The sequence below is a fragment of the Zeus faber genome (assembly GCF_960531495.2).
Source record: "Zeus faber genome assembly, chromosome: 13".
Taxonomy (NCBI): Eukaryota; Metazoa; Chordata; class Actinopteri; order Zeiformes; family Zeidae; genus Zeus; species Zeus faber.
This window is the reverse complement of record NC_137198.1, coordinates 12,474,640-12,497,802: the sequence shown is the minus strand read 5'-3', so window position 1 is coordinate 12,497,802 and position 23,163 is coordinate 12,474,640. Positions and strand designations below refer to the sequence as shown.

At 44.9% G+C, this 23,163-nt stretch overlaps 2 protein-coding genes across 3 annotated transcripts; one reads left to right on the top strand and one right to left on the bottom strand.

Moving 5' to 3' along the window:
• Positions 1-1,978: 1,978 nt before the first annotated feature.
• mtfr1l (mitochondrial fission regulator 1-like) lies at positions 1,979-8,591 on the bottom strand. Of its 2 annotated transcripts, XR_013844472.1 has the most exons (9): positions 8,477-8,591; positions 7,865-8,014; positions 7,570-7,677; positions 6,601-6,710; positions 6,162-6,373; positions 4,718-5,081; positions 3,827-3,969; positions 2,398-3,679; positions 1,979-2,289 (listed from the first exon to the last, which is right to left on the bottom strand). XR_013844472.1 is itself a non-coding variant. In XM_080012799.1 (8 exons), exons 2-7 carry the CDS (start codon positions 7,877-7,879, stop codon positions 3,852-3,854), a joined length of 927 nt encoding a protein of 308 aa, XP_079868925.1. In that variant the 5' UTR covers positions 7,880-8,014; positions 8,477-8,591; the 3' UTR covers positions 1,979-3,679; positions 3,827-3,851. The 2 variants fall into 2 exon arrangements, 1 of the variants encoding a protein (XP_079868925.1); XM_080012799.1 differs by having other exon boundaries at positions 1,979-3,679.
• A 1,688-nt stretch (positions 8,592-10,279) lies between these two features.
• Positions 10,280-22,814, top strand: LOC307239544 (oxidation resistance protein 1). The gene is made up of 16 exons (XM_080012964.1): positions 10,280-10,349; positions 11,399-11,614; positions 12,070-12,269; positions 13,163-13,239; positions 14,972-15,088; positions 16,093-16,245; positions 16,724-16,855; positions 17,476-17,660; positions 17,760-18,115; positions 18,595-18,751; positions 19,487-19,670; positions 19,836-19,952; positions 20,677-20,829; positions 20,933-21,028; positions 21,645-21,718; positions 21,860-22,814. Exons 2-16 carry the CDS (start codon positions 11,514-11,516, stop codon positions 21,993-21,995), a joined length of 2,238 nt encoding a protein of 745 aa, XP_079869090.1. The 5' UTR covers positions 10,280-10,349; positions 11,399-11,513; the 3' UTR covers positions 21,996-22,814.
• The last annotated feature ends 349 nt before the right edge of the window (positions 22,815-23,163 follow it).

The window sequence follows — 23,163 nt, the reverse complement described above, 5'->3', positions numbered from 1 at the left end:
GGTTTTCAGACAGGTAGGGACTGTGGCTTGTTGTCGTGACAGGGGTGAGAATGTTTGCGAAAACTGCAGCAAGCTACTCGGCACCTGCCTTCATTGCACGGCCTGGAACGCCGTCAGGCCCAGCAGCCTTGTTGCTGTCGAAGTCGTGTAGAGCCCGCTCGACCTGATAGGGCTGGAGTGTGAGGGGCTGGTCGCGCTCTGGTAAGGTGGTCGTTAGGGCTGGTCCCTTCTTGGAGCTGTCCTCAAAGACGGGCAAAGAATGTGTTGAGTTGGTCCGGGAGGGAGGTGCCGATTGGGGGCGGGTGGTTGTGGGTTTGTTTGTAGTCAGTAATGGTCCTGACGCCTTGCCACATGGTGCGGTGCCACATGGTTTTCCTTGACGTTGTCCTCAATCTGTTGTTTGTACAATTATTTAACAGTTTTAAGGTCTGCCCTGGCTCTCCTGTAGGCCTCCCTGTCCCCTGATCTTAGTGCTGCATCCCGGGCTCTGAGCAGCACTCGCACAATGTTGAACCAGGGTTTGTGGTGGTGAACACTTTTAATTTTTAGGAAGTTCTGTTAGCGATAGAAGATCTGTTAATGAGGATGTTCTGGACGCCAAGGAGACTGCGGTGAGAAACAATGAGGGAGTTGAACTTCGGACATCCAGAGTAACTGATCGTGGCTTTGTTGTCACCCGTCACAGGCCACAGATCCATCTGGAACCTGCCGTGTGCGGGTCTTCAGATAAGGAACAACGTTACTTCTAACGGTGTGGATCTTCTGGCACATTTTATCGTTTCCCTTTTCCTTTATCATATTTCAGGCGCCAATCAGTGTCAATGTATCACCGATCGAAATGGTTTTCCATTAAAGAATGAGAAAATAGCTGTTCTGGTCAATTTTCACAGAGAAATTTGACATTTCCCTTTTCTTCTATCTGTACGCAACACATGCAAACTATATTGGGAGCTATACATTGGATAATGGAGAGCTCAGAGGTTGAGTGCCTTGCTCAAGGACAGTAATGGGATGGTTGGCACTGAAGATAAATCCAGGCAGGGACTTTTGAGCCTCTGCACATTTTATATATGTCAAAAGCACACTGACCTGCTTTGTGTGGTTGATTTTCAATATTATCTACGGGTAGTCAGTCTCTGTCGTTCTTCGTTGTTCTCTGCTTTCATTTACCCTTAAAAGAGACTTAATAGTTTTATCAGACACTAAACACTGTTAATTGAGCTCTCTACAGACGTCGTCCTGTATCCAAAATAGGCAGGAGGTTCACAGAGGAGGTGAATAGGAACAAAATAGGCCAAGGACTTGCATAGAAAATAGACTCCGACTCACCAGGGGGGCCAGATTATCTTGGGTGTTGGGTGAAGGAAAAAAAAATTTGAAGAGGAAATGTAAAAGAATGTGGGTTAACAATCCCCAACATGACAAGCCTCATCCTGCAGGGTGAAAGCATGAAAAGTTTCATACTCAACGTGGATAGTGGTTTGGGGTCAGACATATGAGGTTTAACTGGTCATAATCACCCATTGTATGTTTACTGGCTGTAATTTGACATTTAATCAAAGGCAATGACACCGTGTCCTACACTCATTGATGGTGGGATTCATTGAGATATCGGGGTGAATGTGATAAGTTGTGCAACTTTTTCTCTTGTAATTAAAGTTATAGTGCATAATGGCTATTTTACCTCCATGTCAGTAAAAGTAAGACTAATGTTTAGTTGTCTGCCAGTCTCCCCAGGGCTGATTTCTGCAGCGCATTGGAAGTTTTAGAAGTTGACACAGGCTGACCAGGCTTCCAAACACATATTTTAACATTTAGATATGTCAAAAGAATTGCATATTGAACCCAAAAGCAGTGAAACCCAGTTAACCAAGTTGAGCGATGCGCCATCATTGCCATCCTGTGTTCACCCAGGAGCACTGCATGGAGATAGGAAATCAAACGTATCGAGGTCTAAATAGAATTAAAAACACCAAGCTTTCAAAACATCAGCCCATCTTTATTTACACATGGTCAACACACACACTAACAAAAAGATTTCCTTCGTATGGCAGGAAACAAAAGGTGTACCTAACAAAAGGTATCTTCTGAATGAGGCTTAAAAAAATAATAATAATAATAATAATAATAAAGAAAAACACCCGACACAATTTCCTGACACATTTTCTGTTGTCATTTACGTTTACTCAACTTCCTCACTTCAGAAGTGTAACTGGTATGTTTCAAATCCTCCTTTGTGGGCAATATCTTATTTTTCTCAACACATCTCTCTGAAATGCTCAACAAAGTCTCCCAACACACACACACACACACACACACACACACACACACACACACACACACACACACACACACACACACACACACACACACACACACACACACACACACACACACACACACACACACACACACACACACACACACACACACACACACACACTTTGTTTCATATTATACATGGATGCGAGGGAGGACACGTAAAAATCGTTATTTTGGTTAAAAAATAAAAAAAAGGGGGGGTAAAATAAATGTACATCAACACTTGTTCTTTGAAAATCATTCAATCCATGCTTGTGTGATACAAAAAAAAAAACAAAAAAAAAACCCCCAAAAACATAAGCATTGGATACAAAGGGAAGCGGCAGACCAGAGGAAATAAAACCCTACTGAGCATGGGGAAGGTCGGCTAATGAAACTAAAAGTGGCACTTGAACCAACGCGGGGTTAGGTAGTGTGCAGGCGGCGGGTCAGCGGTAAGGCAGGAGAACTATATCCCACACACACTCGGACAACATGACTCGAAACTAGAGGTGAAGGTTAGGGCACGCGCATTGAAGCTCAGAGCCCATTGTCCAATTCAATTGTCAGACCAGAGGGAATTGTCTTCAAAAACCACTTTAAATTAAAATCATATTCATTCCCCTCTAAGTGTTCCATGACTTGATTGAGCACGATTCAGTACTGACACTATATCATTACGGTGATCATCCCCCGTTTTAATGAATGACTCATTTTCAGTGGAGTGACTTCCGAGCGAAACAATTGTCAAACCAAGAGAAAGGCAGAAGAAGCGGTGTTTTTTCCCCGCGGGTGCAGTGTAACTGGGTTCGGAACAGGAAGAAGGAACGGAGAGCGACGGGACAAACGCACAAAGGTTTTGCAAACTCCTCCATTGATGCGAATATTAACATCCAGACATTGAACAATATTTCCAGACACTCTGTAAGAAGCCACAGAACACTAACGTACACATACTATATCTTCCATTTGTACACCAAATAGTTTTCAAGTAGGTTAGAGGATTTATTTTTATTTTTTTTTTACATGGATGAAAAAAAGTGTTTGCATCTCTTCTAATGAAAGGTAATACAGTACCGACTGAGAATTTTGATAAGTTCGATTATGCCATCCTACATGTAACCAATAAGTTATTGAATATCTGTGAATCAAGTTTAAAAAAAAAAACAAACAAAAAAAACAAACCCCTGATAATAGTGACGAAGCTCCTGATAAAGTGGTTGTTGAATTCGATATTTGTTGTGTATTGATAGCTTATTGACGTTTTTTCTGTGGTTGGTTCTGTGGTTTCGTTTTGTTCTGGAGACGGCTGCTGCCACAGCTCAGAGGGGCGGGCGGGAGTCCATGGGTTTAACAGTCCACCGGCAGAAAACAAGGCCTAAGCCCAAAGGATAAAGGGTCACATTTTAGATAAAACTATACGCCAATCGATCTATGGGATAATCAATGATGAAGATAAACTAGATGAACAAAGGACTTGTTATGCCAAGGACCTAAAGCCAAGCCCAATGCAATCCTGACTTACATGGAGGAAGCGGGACTCGAGCGTCCTACTTCCGCTTCACAGCAGCGATGTCTTCCTCCTTCAGGGTGAATTTTTTCCTGAGAGCCTCTGAGATCAGAGAGGCGGAGTTCTCCTCCCGCAGAGATGTGCAGCCCCGGCTGTACCTGGAACCGGACGCAGCGGTCAAATACTATACACGCTGATGATCAAGGTAGAAAAACAACAACAAAAAAAAAAAAAAAAAACAACCCTGGGAAACCTTTTTTGGGGGGGATGAATGATATGGAAATAAAGCCACCTTAAAATGACCTCTTAGTCGCAGTGACAACTACAGTTACCTATATTTTGTCAAAAGTTACTTAATTCTGCCGTATTTTGCATTTGTTAATTCCATGTGAAAGCAATTTTCAAATGGAATAAATGTGTCTGTATGTCACTATGGTAAAATTATTGTGCTTACAAGCAATTATTAGTATATGTATGCAGTATATTAATGTTGATTTTATCGTTTTTGTGAATTATAGGTTTACACTTGCCTATCAGTAGGTTATTGTAATAGCAATTTTATTTTTTATTTTTTATCTTGGGTTTATTTTTATCGTTTATTTATCATTGCCTAGGTTTATTTTTATTGCACATACCTTATTTTTCTGTGTTCCAGTTAATCCTAAGCTTTACTGCATATTGCCAAATCTTCAGGTAACGTTCAGGTTTATTGCAACTTTCTTTTTTCTATGTTTCTTATTTTATTATTATCATTGCCAATTACAATGTGAGCTGCTGTGACACTGCAATTTCCATCCGGGGATCAATAAAGTATCTATCTATCTAAAAGGGCTTTAACTCAATTTAAAGGTGGTATGGTCCTTTAAAACACACATTCGGTCCGGGGAGAGCCAGCGGACACCCTACCTGTCCTTGCTCATCTTCATGCGGTTCATGTCCTTCAGGATATCCATGACGTCAGCAAAGCTGGTGGACTTGGACAGAGACACCGTGTCATCTTCTGCCTCCCGAAAGTCCATGCTGGGCCTGTCGAGGTCAAAGGTCGCCGATGCCGTCATGGAGACCGGCGGCAGGGGGTCAGGCACCAGCTCCGATACCACAGAGACCACGTCTTCTTCGTCTTCCTCCTCCTCTTCCTCCTCCTCCTCTGTGACGTCGCTGATGACAAAGGAGGCTGCGGTGGCGGCTGTGGCGGCCTCGAACGGTGCCATGGAGAAGCTCATGCTGGTGTCGTCAGGGGACAGCAGGTCGGGGGTCAGGGGGTTGGAGCCTGGGAAGGAGGAAATTATATGGCGACCAAAATGGTTTGAGTGGTTCTCAGCGTGTGAGGTCCGCTCAGGAACTAAAGAGAATAATATGAAGGGCAAACAGAGAGAAATATGAATTTAATATTTTGCATTAAGTGAGCAGAGTTGAACTTGCAGCCTATTTTTATTGCTCACCTGGGTGTCTGTGCTCCCCATAAGATTGTTTTGTAAATTCCCCTATTCCCCCCTAAGGGGGATCCGACATAGGCAGTTTGAGAATACCCAGAGTATGTACATGGGAAAACAGACTGGGCATCAGGCCTAAATACCTGGTCAACATTTGGTTTCCAAACACGGTTCTGGCAGGACACGCTGTTTTGTCCTGACAACCACCAATTACAGTCAATAGTTGACTATATACTTATATAATAGAAACTGAAATGCAAGACTTCAAATCACCATTAGAACTCAAACGTTGAAGCATTTAAATTGATTGTTGAAAGTAATTACTAAAACCAAACTGCACCCTCGGAAGGACTGTTTACTGTTCACTCCAGGTGTCATGACATTTCACTGCATATATGTATAACTGTATGTGACAAATTATCTCTTGAACTTGAATTAGGGGTGAACGACATTATTGTATTGCTATGGAATCACACATCATCTTCTTTCAGCCGCTACCGTTAGGGGTCGCCACAGCAGATCATCTGCCTCCAATACCTTCCTCCCTGACACCAACTGCCTGCATGTCCTCCCTCAAATACACTGCAATATTCCCCTATGAACTACAGGCCATCAATAACAGTGATAGAGCTTAAGAACGCTCAAATGTTCAAACTTGATTGAACCAAAGGGTCCTTTATCTTTTTACTATACTTGCTTGGGACATTTTGACCGGTGAGATGTTGTTTTTGAGACTGAGAAAACAAGCGATGTTAATAGAGACAAGAATATATTCACTCTTCACACAGCGGAAACCACAGCGTACAGACACCTCATTACATTACCTAGCCCAATCGTACACTTATTGAATAATGCTACTGAACTAGTACACAGCTTACAGAAAAAGGAGACACTGTTATATAGTTCTGTGTGCCTACCAGACTCGCTGGCTACGATCTTGGCGATCTGTGCACGGAGCCGGCTGAGCTCATCCTGCAGCGCAGTCGTGCAATTCAGTGCCGTCACCCCAGGCTTCCTCAAGCCCTCCACCTTCTTGCCCTCCCGACGGAAATTGGGTACAGATGAGTTTCTGTGAAGGACCAGGAGCGGTGTGGGCCGCCATTCATGCCTCAGAGGACGCGAGTCGCTCCTGAAAACAAAAACAGAAAAGAACTTATTTTAACAATGTACATGCTAAAAGTTCAATCAATGCACAAGTCTCTCTCACTCTCTCTCACTCTCTCTCACTCTCTCTCAGAGTGCACGGTAAATCTGTGGGGTTTGTTTGGCTGCCATCTCCATTAGGAATGACCAGAGAACTCTTACTGGTGACGACCAGAAAGCAGATTTACATCCACAGCCATCCGATATGCGTACCTTACTCTTGCGAACGTCTCCTCCTCATCCGCAGCAATCCAGGCAATATCCGCCAAGGTAGGAACCATGGGACCATCGATGGGCCTAAGAGGTGGGAGTCCCGGTAGTTCCTAATATGCAATAATTATAGCACCGTTTACCGTGATTGGGTTACAATGTTAATAACAAACATAGCTGCAGACAGTAATGCACAGGGTCCAGCTTAGTCGCAGGAATTGCACCAATGTGAAGAAAAGCCAAAGAAATGGAAATAAACGATAACTAATGTGCTAATACACAATTTAAAACTGGAAACCCCCCATTATTCACAAAAACATGTTAACTTACTCAAACTGCGGGGGGCTGTCTCTCGTCTTGACCAGAAAGAAACTTGGGAGCGCATTCTAAATTTTTGATTGGATGGGCAAAACGCACGTTCGGGTGGTGACTGGGTGGGCAAGACAAACGGTTGGGTGGGCTGAGTCCACCCCTGCCCATATCCACTGCCGGCCTTTGCTCGGCGCAAAAACTGCGCCGAGAAACCAATACACACCAATAGAGCGTGTCCTATGTGAGAGCCCCTTTCAGAGTCATACCCTGCACATATATAGCAAAGCGCTCTGCTGCTCCAATATTTCCAGTCCCTCTGCTCTGCTTTCCCTTTCTCAGCAGTTCCTTCTGACCTCATCAGGTTTTTTTTGTTTGTTTGTTTTAAACCTACTCCTCTGATAGATATGGTCCATTGTGAATCAGAACATGGACCATAGCATGTCTGGACTGCCCGAATATAATTTGTTTGTTTCCTTCATGGTTTTTTGAGCGCCAGGCCCTTTCATCTGGAGAAAGACTAGAAGAATGATAGTAAAAATCAGAACAAAAAAAATTGGGCTCCCGCCCTTCAGGTCGGACCCCTAATTTCTGTCCTGTCAATATTTTTGACAAAACATAAGCGTTGATGTGCAGCGCTTACTACGGCACATAGGAAATCACCTGGAAACATGCTCTTTGTGGTGGTTTTAGGGGAAGAGTGGAACCTATCCTCCTCACGACACTACGGGCGGATCCATGAGGCTTGTTCTGCCAGATAGGAATGACCTCCTGGAAGACAATAAAAATACAAAAGGCTGTTAGAAAAATGGTAAGTTGTCAAGTAGCCGGTAGCAAAACAATTAAACTTGAATTCGCTCAGCACATACAATATATTACAAGGAATACATAAAGAAATATGTACATATAAGTATTGCAACAGGCTTTATTTCAAATGAAGTATTGACTCGTGACTCACCGCTTCTGTTTCCATGCTTAACGGTCTTATTCGTGGAGATGGTGCACAACTTATACCGCTTCAACGTGGCTGAAGAAGATGGACCGATTCAGAGACGAGTGTCCATGTAATTCCATATGCAAATCCGCAAGAACACGTAGTACAGGGTGTCTGTTGGAAGAAGCGTCCGGGATTGAGCGGTTCATCGAATAATACAAATAACGACTGACGAACTACAAGGAACACGCAACGGCGTGAGTATTCAACTCACTGTATTACGTTTAAGGAGTGTATTACGTTTTAGGAGTCAGTTAGTCGGTCTATTAGAAAGGAATTCTTGTATTTCTTTTTTTCCTAGGACATATTGTGTGCTATCACCGGGTGCGTTGCATTACATTTCACTGCATATATGTATGAAAGTATGTACATGTATGTGACAAATAAAAAATCTTGAATCTTGAACGCAAGACCGCGCAAGTCGCACGGATCTCCCCCAGCTCGACGTAGCCGTTAGCAGCCTCCAGCGGCCCCGGCCCTGGCGTTGACCCCGAGCGTTACTCTAGCTCTGTCGATTTGGGTCAAATACATGAGTACACCGCGGTGCGAAAAGGGCGTCGTCTGCGTGTAACTTACAGCGGGGAGCGGGGCATCGGCCAAGCGGGGCGACGAGCCGCGTACGTCGGGGGGGAAGGACGCCGTCTCCTGCTCGTCTTTGACGGTGACTGCTGCTGCTGCTGCTGCTGCTGCTCGGCGGTGTTGTCGTTCCTGCCTAGGCCGGAAGTCGGTCCCCTACAGCCCGGCCGCTGATTGGTTTGGATTGTAATTGGGGGCGGGACGCTGGCGCAAGGACTCGCGCCGCTTCGGGAGCGCGGCGAAACTCGGGAGAGTAGATTGCGACGTGCCAATGAATTCCCAATTCCGAATCGGGTCACGTCGCCTGGCTCCGGTGCACAGCGAGATGATGGATCTGGCGTCGCAGCGGCCTGACGGTACGCGCCGTCAACGGTTCGCAAGGTTCAAGAGGGTTATTTGTCGCGTACATATGCACACGTTCACACTCATATGCAAATGAAATGTCATTGCAACGCGCCGAGAGAATACGCACAATAAGCTCTAAAAGTGCAAGGTTCGACACCGATTTCTGTGCACGATCCCTTCAAACCACAACAAAAATTCAGATTGGCAGTACGGCTCCCATGTTTTCCAGTGCAAAGCCTCGAAAAGAACACGTTTCGTTGGATGCGGAAACTAGTACCAAACGGGAATTGACGCGGTCCAGTTAAATGCAGCTGACCCACCGGAGCCGGAAATGGTTTGAGCATGGAAAAGTGCCGATATAAACAAATAGATGTATTATAATCTAAATTAAGCAAAACAAGAAATAAATAAAAAATACGGACTAGATCAAATCATATACAGCTCTATCGGTTGTAATTTGTTTGTTTTTATGCTGTTATTCTTCTTTGCTTTTATATAATGTATGTTGTGTATTGAGTTGTCCTGCGTATGCAATGTGCTGAGTTCATAAACATTGCTTCGTTGTAATAGACGGATAAAAAAAAAAAAAAAAAAAAATCAACAGGATTCGATGTAGAAACGATTCATAATAAACGAGTAGAGATGATGTTGAGTCCACCCCGTGGGAAAGAGGGATCCCAGGCACTACATCTGCACCCTTTCCAAATCATTTTCTAAATTAAAAAAAAATATATATAAATATGCCTGTTGGTACGTCTGCACTGTATACGGCCTCCATAGCGTTTGCGTCCGTTCAATTGAAAGCTGTACCTCCTGTCGCCGGGAAAGCGTCGCCTTCCTATCGTTACCGATTAATAAACGTATTGTTACGTTATTGTTATCGCACTCGTTCTGCCATTGGCCACACATGAGGAATATTTGGAAAGGTTTTTTTTTTGTTTTTTTTTGTCGTTTTAGAAGCGCTAATCTTTATAGTAATTGATTTTGGAAATATGTAAATTCTTATTTGTAGTGAAGTCCACCACACGTATTTCATTCTGTATTTCTTATCGCGAAAGAAATGTTTTACATTAATATAAATATAAAAAATACATTTTCATATATATATATAAATGTTATATATATATATATATTTTTTTTTACCTCAATATTACTGCCTTTATTTCAATGATTTAGAATTTTACTACGAAGAAGTTCCTCCTGTAAAGTTGCTCTCCTGTTTGCGTTGCATGCGTTCTGCTTCGCATACTACATAAAGAAGAAAACGAACAGCTTGCGTGTGTTATCTTCGTAAATCCACAAGGTTCAATAAAGTGCCTCATCGTTGGTTTTCAATGTGAATTTTATATTGATTTTTTTGATTCATCACATTTCTCTTTCAAGTGCGTGGTATGTATATGTGTGTATATGTATATGTGGCCCTTTAAGAGGCGGCGGCACCCTCTGTCGCTGTCTGCGGTGAAATCATAACACGGAGTGACGGCAACATGAAGCCTCCCGTTACATCCGCAGCCCATCACTGAACCAGGTCAGGCGCTGCGACCGAGACGAACGTTGGCGTCGTTATTCGCGCGTTGTCGCTGACGTTTGCGGCCCCTGAGCTTGACGAGACGCGGAGCCGCCGCCGTCCGCCGGACCCCTTCGGTACCGCGGCGCCGAACCCGTTGTCGCGGGCGTCGGTACGACCAGGCGCTGCGGCGCTGTGGTCGCGTAGTGTTTTGCGGTCCTTGGTGTGACGGGTATCTAACCCCGAGAAACGGGTGCTCCCGCCGGGCCTGGAATGCGTACGAACTCATAGTGATGACTATTAGCCCAGTATGACAATGAATTGCAGAGGGGGGGGGGACCCCGAAAACGTAGCTGTTCTGAATGGAGCTAAACGATTCACGTGTTATCGTGCGAGCTTAAGCTAGTCTGCGTGGCGACACCAAGGTCCCACGGCCATTAGACACGTTCACGGGGAGAACGTAATTCCACACCATTCTCGTCGTTATGGCATTCAACTCGTTTTGAAGGAAGCGGTGTGTGCATCTTTAGACCTCGAGGCAAAATCGCAGCCTGAAGTTGTCCGACACGTTGTTTTTTTTTTTTTTGAATGCCGCATTCTCGTTGTTGACAATGAATGACAGTCTTACTGGGATGGAAACGTGGGTCCGTCACCCTGCAAAGTGCACCTCGTCTGCCGTGGACGTTATGTTTATCCTGCGTGCGCTATACTATGTGGTTCCATGACCTCTCCGCCTATAACTGCCGGGTTTGTACTTCCTCCTGTCTTTTTTTGCATGTCATTTTAGGGCTGTCTTCTGTCGTCCGTCCAGGGAACCGCAGATGAAAATGTGCCTGTTGGTCTCACTCTGGCCCGTTTACGGTTGCACTGTTTATGCGTGGCCGTTGCACCTGACATATCAACGAAAATAAACATTAAATAAAAGACTTGGTGGCAGAGATTGCAGAGGTGATGTGTTCCAAACTGTGGCAAACCTACGCCTGGGGGAAACGGGTGAAATGAGTTAGAATTTTGCTGTGTGTGTGTGTGTGTGTGTGTGTGTTCTGCGTCTGCGTCTCTTGGTCCCGCAGGTGCCTTGACTCGGACATGGTGCGAGTGGGGGGATTCAGAGAAGGAGGATGCCGGCTCCCTCTCCCCGTTCCTGCGACGCTTCCGCTCCCCGCGTCAAACTAAGGCGGTAGGGAAATGGCTCAGTCCGTGAGGAGGCCCAAGACCCTGGAAGCCGTGGATCACACGCTTCCGAGGGAAAACAAGCGGACCAGCTACTTCGGGAATGTTAAGAACAGGTCAGACGGGGAACAAGATGGATTACCGGCTTGAAAGTAAAAGGAAAAAAAAGAAAGGACCGAACTTTTAATAGACTTGTGACGAGTTGGCCGGCGTTTTTTCCCCTCTACAGATTAAAGTACACTACAACTGGTCTATTGTTCTCCCGTAGTATTATGAAAAGAAACGACTCAGACTAACAGTGTTTCAGGAAATGAGTTTGGAAGTCCAGATGCCGTGTCAACCTACAATCTTTTTTTTGAAACAAAATTTATAAATAAATGTGATCAAAATGTATTTATGTATTGTATGATCAGAACTCGTAACCCTATCTCATCTTACCAAGTAAACAAAGCTCTGAACAGTTATTTACCAATGTTTACTTTCAACTCTGTTACATTTTTTAAATCCCTTTATCGATAACTACATCGGGGACGACAACCTCACCCTCCTCCCTCCTCTCCCGCTCGATCAGGCTGGGCTCCAAGCTGCCGGCCGGCGTCTCCCAGGGGCCCGAGTTCGCCGGGGGCCGCCTGGAGCCGTGCCCTCGGGAGAGAGACGCGGGTGAGGCGGCCGGGGATGGCGGCCGGCCTCGCCCGCAGCCCGCCGCCGAACGCCCCCCCGGCCACAGCCACCGCATCAGGAACCCCAGGCTGCGGCAGTACTACTTGCAAGGCGAGTGGCCTTCTGGGATGAGCTTGGATTTAGGGTCGATATTGGCGTTTCGGAGGGTGATGATGGTGCAAGAGGTATATTCCGCAGCGAGGCGCGGGGAAAATCAATTGAGGGTTGCAGGTACGGATTGCTCGTCCGCAGAACGTTGTCTCGGATGTATATCATAATACCGTCGGCTCTTGGGTTTCCCGAAACGCACGGTGCGTGTCTTGAGGGGATGTAGAGCTCAAACCAACGTATGCAGTTTCAAGGAATAGAGTATTATGCAGGAGCAAACAATGCAGTATCTGTTCAACTCTTTTTTAAACCTCTTAATCAGTTGAAATCTGTAAAGCTGGAGAACCTTTGGTACGTTCTCCTACAAAGTAAACGAGTGGACGTGGTTAGAGACGTCACCAAGAGCCAAACGGTCACGATATTTATTTAAACACACATTTGCCAATGTCCATAGTGACTCCATTTGAATTTGTTTATTTTGGACTAGTTGTCTATCCAGCTAAACATGAACCTGACCTCAACCTAGGGGATGGACTTCCAGCTTTCAGGATTTGCAAATTATTATCAAAACCAGGGCAACTGTTTTACCTCGTGAACCCGCAATCACCCACCGCCGCCCCTGTTCAACCCATTTAACAGGAGGATGGGTAACAACCAAATCACAGCTTTGCCACCTTAATGTGACAGGGAAACAAAACACGAATAAAGTCTTCCACACGAACACACAAATAACATATGACTTGTTCCCGCTGCAGCTCGTGTGTTACTGCAGTTGGTCATGGGTTGATTCTGAATGTGTGTGTCGGGGGGAATTTCTGCTTGTGTTATTACCACTTTATAGAAATGGTGACTGGAGGATGAGAAGATAAAAATACAAATGTTTTTTTGTTTTCCAGGAACTTCACTGGAATCGAACACCCCGGTACAGCAAGAGGAAACATCTGCGTTGACTCTTGACGCAACAACCAGCGAGGTTTGTCGAAGTGAAAAAAAAAATCTGGTATAATTGTTGATTTCCTGCTGGAGGTCCAAGAGAGAATTTACCACCGTTTTGTATTGTTAATTGATCTGTCTAAATCAGTGGTCTCAAACTCTAATTCTTTTTTTTTTTTCTCCCGCACATTAGTGAATTGTCTCGTAATCCTGTTGGAAATAGCTCTCTTATGATCTATTTAATTCCGTTTTATATTCAAAAAACATTAAGTTAATTTGGGTGGATTAATTAAGCATTGTGATTTGAAAAAAATAGCTGCGTGTCATTTAGAGGGCCACATTAAATTGTCTCCCTGGCCGCATGTGGCCCCTGGGCCTGTAGTTTGAGACCCCTGGTGTAAATCAATGACATAGATGAACCCATTGTAAAATATATATATATTTTTTTCAGAATAATCAATTGTACTAATAAAACCATTAGTTGGAGCTAGAAAAATGAAACAGATTTTTTAATGTGTGTATTTTTGCCCAGTGACATACAGATAAGAGTTTGCTACACAGATGCAATGGGGTGTAGCTCTCAGCTTTTATGGCATCAAACGTATTTGACAAACAATGTCCAAGGTTCAGGAGAGCGGAGCCTCAGTCGCCTCCAACAACATGGATCTGCAGGCTCTGTTTCAGAGCCTCTACTGCAAATACTATAAGAATGACATGTGTTTGAAGGTAATTCTTCCACATTTGGGGTAGTTTTCATCACTTTAGAAAGGCTAGCAGCAACGCTTGTGTTTTAGAATGTTCGTCCATCTTTGTCGTTATCTTAGCATTGTTTATCGGTATAAATTACAAATTAGGCTCTTAAAGGGGAGTAAAAAAAAAAAAAAAAGATTTACATACATATGTAGTGTTTTATTTTGTAAAATAAAATTTTTTGACATCATTTGTTGATTTGTCCAACATGTCTTGTACAACCGTAAACAAAGCTTGGTCTGCGTTTTCATGGTCTCAAACGCGCCTGCGCCGCCTGACTTTTAAGCTTGAAAGTGGTTTCAAATTGGGAAACCTTTATCGAGGTTTTTTCTTTTTTTCATGTGTCATCATACCCAGTTCATTTTCATGATAATTGATTCGGACACAAAAAAAGAGCATCATATCATATATTATATGATTATATGATATATTGATACATTATAAGGCTTCGTCTTTGTGTGAATTACATAATACTCTGGTGGAATTTTTGCATTTGTATTTCCAGTGTTTAGTGGTTTATGAGATTAGGGTCATTATTTGTTTCACTTTTTGGGAGGAGTAATTTACATTGTACATTATCGTGTGCGTGCATGCGTGTGTGCGTGCGTGCGTGGATGTTTGTGAAAAACACATATACATATATATAGACATAGCTTTCCTGGAGCCCGGTGGTCACCAGTCAGTAGATGAAGTATATAATCTCTTGAACTTGAGCTTGAACCTGAAGTGAAGTGTAGTGAATTTGGGGAAGGAAGCTTCATGCGGTTTTCGACTCCTTGGTTTGATGATAGAAGCATGACGATGCTCTGCAGACGTGTAGATGTACCCACAAGATCTGCAAAAACAAGTTACAGTTTTAGGACCGTATTCTGTATTTTGCATTAAAACCAAGATGAGTACATGTGCAGGGGCCTTCTTTGTGTTGATCCCAGGCACATGCTGGCTCTTCTGGCCACAGGGAGATCTTCACATTTTTTTCCATTTCTGATGACTATTCTTTGTTCTCCTGACCCCCGGCCCAGGCGCCTCCTGGGGACACGGTGTTCAGCATCACCTCTCAAATTGGCAGCGCGTCCCACGGGTATGCCATCAAAGTGAACCGGGATCCCTCCTCCGCCTCAACTCTCTTCCCTGAGATGGTAGGACACGACTGCAAGAAGATCCCACATACACGTTGGATTATGTCGAACGTGTCGAACAATGCAAACACAAATAATGACACTGGAACAATGTCCATCCTGATCTGTGTCATATAGCTGCACTGTCTATCTGTCTATCTGTCTATCTATCTGTCTATCTATCTATCTGTCTATCTGTCTGTCTATCTATCTATTTATCTGTCAATCTATCTATCTATCTGTCTGTCTATCTATCTATCTATCTATCTGTCTGTCTGTCTATCTATCTATCTATCTATCTATCTATCTATATCTGTCTGTCTGTCTGTCTGTCTGTCTGTCTGTCTGTCTGTCTATCTGTCTATCTATCTATCTATCTATCTATCTATCTATCTATCTGTCTGTCTCTCTGTCTGTCTGTCTATCTGTCTGTCTGTCTGTCTGTCTGTCCGTCCGTCCGTCCGTCCGTCCGTCTGTCTGTCTGTCGCTTTGTAGTCTGGTTAGAATGGGGATTCCCTTTATTGTTTTGTTGTCTCAAATGGTGCAGAAAAGAAATGAAAGTAGCTGGTGGTAGCAAGTTGAGGTGTCCTTGAGCAAGGCACAGGACCTACTGTCACCGCTCCGGCCGAGCAGGTCGGCGCCGCGCATGGCTGCCTCCGATGTCCGTGCATGAATGTTTTGTTTAAATGTATGAATTTGTGTGTGAATGTGAGGCATACTGTGTGAAGTTCCTTGCGTCCCCTGTACTAGAAAGGGAACTATTATCAAATGCAGCCCATTGACTATTCTACTTTTATGATGACAGATTTGAAATGCAAAACAAGGCCTCATCCGCCATGCTGTAAAAAAACAGGGCGTCGAACCCACAGCCCTCATGTGCCGCGCTCTGCACAAGACACGACTACAAACAAACTGATTCTGCCGATGCAGGCGCTCAGAAAGAGGAACCTGCGGCGTTACTTCTGCTAACGGTGTCCCTCAGAGTAGTCGTGGGTCCTCCTTCCGACATGGCTTCCTTTTTTAAGCGTCTCAACGTTCCGATGGCGAGGAGCACCTCCGCCGCCCGAAACTCGTCTGCAGCAGAACCTCAGCCGAGGCCGCGATCCGAGCTGGAGAGTCCCCCCCTCCCCGCCAGCCCGCCCTCCCCCTCGCCGGACACAGAGTACGACAAACTACTGGTGAGCCGAAAGAAAAACACCTTACACGCTGTTAATATGGGAGCGAAAGAGGAAGCTGGACTTTTATAGTGTCTTAGGCGTTAATGTAATATAAAGCCCTTAAAGTGCATGAGTCAGCTATTGACTGTTCCACGAACGTCAGCTGAGCCTCGGATATGAAGCTAAAAATACAGTTTGATGAAATCAAACGACTTTTAAAGAAAGTCCTTTTAGGGTGCGTGGTGGTTTGTGCGACCATCAGCTTCAGCACTGGAACTGAAACAGGCACAAACAGTTTTGATTACAATATTTGTTGCTCCACGCTGGCATGAATCTGCCTTTCGCTATTCCGGTGTAACTTTTAAAATTCTAAAACCCGAAAACCCCAAAGGACGTGAACGCTTTTCAAACGTTTAATTTCCGTCCGTCCGTCGGCGGCGTAGTTGGGTCTCACATGCATGTCCGTGTCTACGGGTTCTGCCGCTTGCCCTCCCGGCAGGATGTGGAGGCGGTGCCGATGCCCGATGGACAGCTGTGCCTCCTGACTCTGCCCCCGGAGTGCTCTCAGGGCGACGGTCCGGAGGCCGTGCCGTACCTCAAGCTGTTCTGCCGCTACATCACTGACTGCAAGGTGGGTGCAGGGATCTTGTATATTTATATTTTGTACATTTTGTATCATTTTGTATATTTGTTTATCTTTATGTATCTAACTAACTCTGTTTCTGAATTTTAATTTTCAACAATGTATTTGTATTTATTTGACAGATACATTTGAGTTGTAATTTCATTTTTCATTAATTTTGTTTTACTTTGCAAATCTATTTTATTTTATTTTTATTTTTTCTCCATTTTTTCAGACTGTTAAACTTAAAACTATTTTTTTTTTAATGCTAATGGTCTGCAGTGTAATGCACAAAAGCTCACCAGAACAAATTTCTAGTAATGAATAAATGTAGCTGGCGAATAAAACTGATTCTGATTCTGATCATGTGGAGGACCTTATGGATGGTTTCGCCGTGATCCGCTCCGCGGGGACAGTGAGGTGCATTGTGGGATATTATACCTGGCGAAGGCACCTAGGAAGTGACCATTTCATGCTCCCTGCCTATTTTTCGAAACAGACACCAGGACCCCTCGATATAATCCTATTGACAGAGATAAACTTAAGGCAGCAGCATTGGAAGACTGAGAAATTGTCACTAACATCAAATCTATCTTCTCTTACGTTCTCTCTCCCTCTCGCTCTCTCAGGGTGTGGTGTCCGGTGTCCTGCTGGTTACACCCAATAAGACGTTCTTCGACCCGTGTAAGAGCCACCCCCTGGTGACGGAGCACGGCTGCGAGGAGTATCTCTTGTCCTGCTCTATCGACTGCCTGGCGTCTGTGTCCTTCTTCTCGGACATCACGCACATCCACTTCAACTCGTCCCAGCACAGGTCAGCGAGGAGCTACTGTCAACAAGCAACTGGGCCGGCATTTGCATAACAAATACATCGAACACAGGCACCAAAAAAAAACATCTCTTCATTCTACAGGTGGAAGGGGAAAAAGAGCGCCAAGTGTCCCGCAGCCCTCCGCGGCCTCCAGGGCCCCGCCTCTCACCAGAAGACGGAGGCGTCCTGGTCGGTGGTCTCGGCGGGCTCCTCAGAGCTCCAGCCCGCCGGCGCGTCTGAGGACGAGGGGTCCGACAGCAGGGACATGGCGGAGACGGAGGAGCACCTCAACCGCCTGAGCGCCCGGGCGACGCGGGCGGGGCCGCCGGCGGGGGCGCTCGGGGTGGCCGTCCTCAGCAACGCCGCCACCTTCTGCTGCGGGGCGCAGAGAGTGGCGAGCAACGTGAGGATGGAGCTGCTGCGCTCCGAAGAAACAGAACTGACCAATCAGACGGCAGGTCAGTGAATACGTTCTCCGTTTGCACTTGAACCTTTTTGTTAATCAGTGTCTTTTTGTCTGTTTTTTCGATTTTTATTCCTAAGTGTGCATGTAGTACCAGTCCTATTGAGTTTCTAGTTGGGTTTGAGTCCTGCCACATTCAAACCTGAAAGCCTATTTTAACTTTGTTAATATTTGGTAATGGCTTGCCAAAATGTAATAAATATGTAATGTGTATATTATATTTAATATATTGTGTGTGTTGACACTGGATGTTTGGAAGATTTTTTTAAATGTCTTTTTTTTAATCTGTTTTGGATTTTTTTTTTTTTTTCTATGCTTTCATTCTTTGCACTTTGAAGTGCCCTTGTCCATGAAAAGAGCCGTACAAATAAACGTACCTTGCCTTGTGTGCACCAGGTCAAAGTACAACGGCATCTTATTGGGTTTTAAGTCATTTTGAATTAGTCATTCTTAATATCTTTGTTTTTCTTGCAGTGCCTGGAAAGCAGCCACCGTGCGGCGCTGGGGGGCTGATGTTCGTCCGCCTGCGGGCCCAGCGGACTGCGGGGCCGAAGAAGGTTTTCGGGATCCAGCAGGGCACCAGCAGAACCTTGTCCCGGAGGGACGCCTGGTTCGCGCTCTCACAGCAGAGGTAGAGACACACATGATGTCATCGAGTGCAGGGGTTCCCAAACTGGGCTCCGCGGCCCCCCGAGGGATCCTTGAAGGAATTGCAGGAGGTCCGGAGAAAAATGTTTTTTTTTGTATTTATATGTATATTGTTATTTGTTTACTGTAGTGTATATTTTTTTAAATATATATATATTTTTACACAATTTTTCAGATATTGTGTAAAAAAATATTACAATTTAATATTTTTTGTGTGAGATTTGTCTTGGCACTTTGTCAGCGGGGTTTCAGATAAATTTTATTTGTGTTGATTTTATTTTATTCAGCCAGAGCCTGATCAGGCACGGGGGCCTCACCATAAAAAAAAAAAATGTTTGGAAAGCCCCGATCTAGTGGATTGCACCTTCTTTCGTATAGTATGGAAATATGATATGTACTCATTTGGTTTTCGCTTTTGTGGCATTAAAAGGGATTCGACAAAAGAACCCATTCTACTGCAGTTTTAGCTAAACATTCTCTCTTCCTCTCCTCTCTCGCTCACTGAACATTAACACCGAAACAGGACACATTACCCACTCTGTCACTCGTTTGAACTCGTTTTGACATAACCATCGGGAATGTTTGCCTCTCAACGGGAGTGTGTAGTTTAGCACATTCCTGGCTGGCTGTTGCCGATCCAAACCTCACACTGGATGCAACCCCCGAGCCGAGCGGAACTGAGCCGAACTGAACGCCCTTTTCCTCCCGAAACCTGCAGCTCTGATGAGCTCCGTGCCTACCTGAGCCACTGGCGGCCGGAGCTCACCGTCGTGGAGGGAGGAGCGGTCGAGAGGGAGGCCGAGGGCGACGACGAGGAGTTTGTACTGATCGAGGACAGCGCGGCGGACGAAGACCAGCGCGACCGCCTCAGGAGGCCCCGGCGCTCAGGGGACGACTGGGAGGTGAGTGCGTCTTGTGTTTTGTTTTTTTTTTCCCCCGTTTTTCTGCTAAATATGTCGAGGTTTTGGAGTCTTCGTTTAAAAGAAAAAAAAACAAAAAAACAGGAAAAACGGTTTAAGAGATGCTGCCTCTGTCCGTGTGTGTGTGTGTGTGTGTGTGTGTTTTAGATGGTCTCGATGGAGGACAGTGGGAACAGGCCCGCCCTGGTCTTCGACAGAGAGCCCGAGTGCCTGAGCGAGATCGTAGAAGAGAGCAGCATTTTGGAAGCCTCGCACGTCCGAGAGGTGGGAGTCATACGGGTGTTTGGAGCCTCCACGGTCTACACCGCACGTCGCACGCGCGCCACTCGGCACATACTGCGTTTGCACTCACACCGACGTGGAATGCAGGAGCACGCACACAGACACCCCTCCTCCGCCGGGTGGTGTGTGCACTGTAAACATCTTTTAGATGGAGCGTGTTTTTCTCATTACTGAATCTGAACGCGCCGCAGAGGTCCCACACCCTCAGACTTTGGACTCGCGTTTTGACTGGAATGGAAACTCTGACATTTAAACTGACTCACTCAGTCTGAAGACTCTCGACTCTTCTCTTACTGTGAGTGTTTTTGGGTTTCTGTTAAGAGCGGCTTCATGGTTCCTTGGCTCTCCGCGACTCATTGACTCTCTCTCGCTCTCGCTCTCGCTCTCGCTCTCGCTCTCGCTCTCTCTCTTGCTCTCTCTCTCTGTCTGTTGTTTTCTTTTATTTGTTGTTGTTGTTAATTCACTTTTTTCCTTGCTTCCTTGGTTGTGATGGATGTTTAATTTGTTTCCTATGAATGCTTATTGTTAGAGATATCCTCTGAAAATATGCAAATAAATGTTAAAAAAAAAAAAAAAAAATCTCTCTCTCTCTCTCTCTCTCTCTCTCTCTCTCTCTCTCTCTCTCTCTCTCTCTCTCTCTCTCTCTCTCTCTCTCTCTCTCTCTCTCTCTCTCTCTCTCCCCCACCCTCCCCTTAACCTTCCCTAGCTGTGCGCGGAGCTTCCCCCCAGGACGATCGGCCACGCCTGGCAGCTGACGTTCAGCACCTCGCGTCACGGCTCCAGCCTCAGGGCGCTGTACCGCAAGCTGAGCGACACGGACTCGCCCGTCCTCATCGTCATCAAGGACGCGCTCCACCAGGTGGCGCACGCGCCGACGTACCGTTGTTGTTTTGTGATGACGGTTGCTAGTGGGGGGAAATTCAATGAAAAGCCTTTTAAACGTTGTGGTCGTTTCGCGGCAGGTGTTTGGGAGTTTCCTCTCGCACCCCCTGAGGCCCAGCGAGACGTTCTACGGTACGGGAGAGACTTTCCTCTTCATGCTGCACCCTCGCTTCAAGGTGAGCGACACCCTTCCCCGTCCACGCTGAGCACAGGAATCATTGCACAATTAAAAGATTAAAACAATTAAAAATTTATAAATTTCAATAAGAATGCAATAGTTAAAATGATAATAATAATAGTTTCTCAATGCATTGTATTATTAAAGGGCCATAACAGTTTAAGAAAATGTGTTTGTGTTGGTTGATTCCATGAGAAAATGCGGAACGACCATTGCTTGAACAAATACAAAATAGTGACCATGAGATTATTTTCTGGTAGTTTCTCACGATGTCTTTCAAAGTTTCCAAAAAGCCAAAAAATAGAAAAAATTTTTTAAATGTGAGCAAAGGAAATTGGTCAGTCAATGTAAAATGTCTGTTCTGACTCGTAAAAGGGCTAAAACTCTGGTCCGGGTGCTTTCATCAATGACTTTCTGTATTTTCCTCTATTTGTGAATTTATTCTATACTTTTCGGCTATTTTAGGCTATCGCATAATATTCTCTGCCAACTATCCCATGACTGAAACACCACATCCCCTCATGTTAATACTTGTTCATACAATATTAGCAGTTTGCCGTCTACTTTGAAGACTTATTTGGTGATAATTTCCAGCGTTTTCTTCTCCTCCCCAGTGCTTCAGGTGGACAGGTGAAAACACATTTTTCATAAAAGGAAATCTGGATTCCTTTGCCGTTGGCGGAGGGAGGTAAAGAATTCACTTTTCTGAGGAGACACGATGGGGAAAAACACATGATCGGTGGTTATTATAAATGGAAGCAGCCGGGCGCCTGGCCAACTCTCTCTTTCCTTCTTCTCCCCCTCCCCCCACTTTTCTTAATTTCCACAGTGGTCACTTTGGTTTGTGGCTGGACGAGACGCTGTACCTGGGTCGGAGCAGCCCCTGCTACACCTTCAACAACTGCTGCCTCTCCGAGACCGACGACTTCCGAGTCATGGAGCTGGAGGTGTGGACTTTCAGCTGAGGGGACCGGAGGCACCGTCTGACCTTTTTTTTCTTTGCATTGGAGTCACGTTGCTCTTTTTACATTTTATCAAGGCCAAGCCACACACACACACACACACACACACAACCCCACTCCTTAGTCGGTGAGTCTAGGTTCAAAATAATTTCTTCACAAGCCGCTGGGTTGTGTTTGCGATCCAGCATGGTGGTTTGTGACTGCACTGAAGTGAACCTTCCTGAACGGATCTCTGAGTGGACACGTTAATAGTTCTCATTCCTGTGGCTGTAGAAACTCACTTTGCTGCGGAGAGCGGAGAAAGCTGCACTGACAAGGACCTGGCTTCTCTCAGTCATCGGTTTTAAGGACAAGTGCAAAACTGGCTGCAGTTTGCAGTGGAATACTGTTTAATTTAAGCATTTATAACCCAGTCTGACTTATAGACAAGTGGGATAATATACATTGTTTCTCAATCGATACTGTTTAGCGTTCTCCGCTGCTTCTGTGTTCATGTGTGTGATTCGGGCACATGGCATTTCAGTATTTAACGGCTTCTGAGAAAGACGTAAGCATATAAAAAGCATATATACATGTTCAACATGGTACAACTCTTCACTTCACCTTTTATCTATACAAGAGGCTATTGTATCACTATCATTTTGGCTGTGATGTAAGCTGAAACCAAGCGTTGCCTCCTGACGTGTGGCTGCTCGACTTGAAAGGAGCGCGGAAAGGAGTGAACTGAAATGACTGCAATACGTTGGTTCACCAACATCTTGAAGACGTGTTCGCCTGTCCTTATCATGGACTATTCATAACTCTCACTGTACAACACTGTAGGTTGGGTTCAATTAAAATCACCAATCAAAAGTTTGTGACGTATTATTATTCGTGTTGCTGAAGAAAACACCGTTATTGTGGCTAAGCTTTATTTTGCCTTGTGGAGAAATCGAGGAAAGTAGAATTACAGTGCCTAGGCCCATAATTGTCAGAACTGTCAGTGGTTTTCAAATGAAAAGGGCAGAGTAAGGATCTTAACAATGAAATCCAATACAAAAATTCTTAAATATCTGGAAACAATAAGTAATGGAACAATGGATTGCTTCTCAGATTTGATAAATCTAAGGAAGGATAATGAAGTAACACTGCAGCAGTCTGTTCATTAAAAAAAAAAAAGCAAAAGCATTCT

Coding starts and splice junctions, on each gene's coding strand:
- mtfr1l (XM_080012799.1), bottom strand. Junction 6,374..6,600: donor GAGACGTTCGCAAGAGTAAG/GTACGCATATCG, acceptor TTTTGTTTTCAG/GAGCGACTCGCGTCCTCTGA. Junction 3,970..4,717: donor ATGAAGATGAGCAAGGACAG/GTAGGGTGTCCG, acceptor GTCCGGTTCCAG/GTACAGCCGGGGCTGCACAT.
- LOC307239544 (XM_080012964.1), top strand. CDS start 11,514: ATGGCTCAGTCCGTGAGGAGGCCCAAGACCCTGGAAGCCGTGGATCAC. Junction 15,089..16,092: donor CAACTCTCTTCCCTGAGATG/GTAGGACACGAC, acceptor TCCTTTTTTAAG/CGTCTCAACGTTCCGATGGC. Junction 18,116..18,594: donor ACTGACCAATCAGACGGCAG/GTCAGTGAATAC, acceptor TTTTTCTTGCAG/TGCCTGGAAAGCAGCCACCG.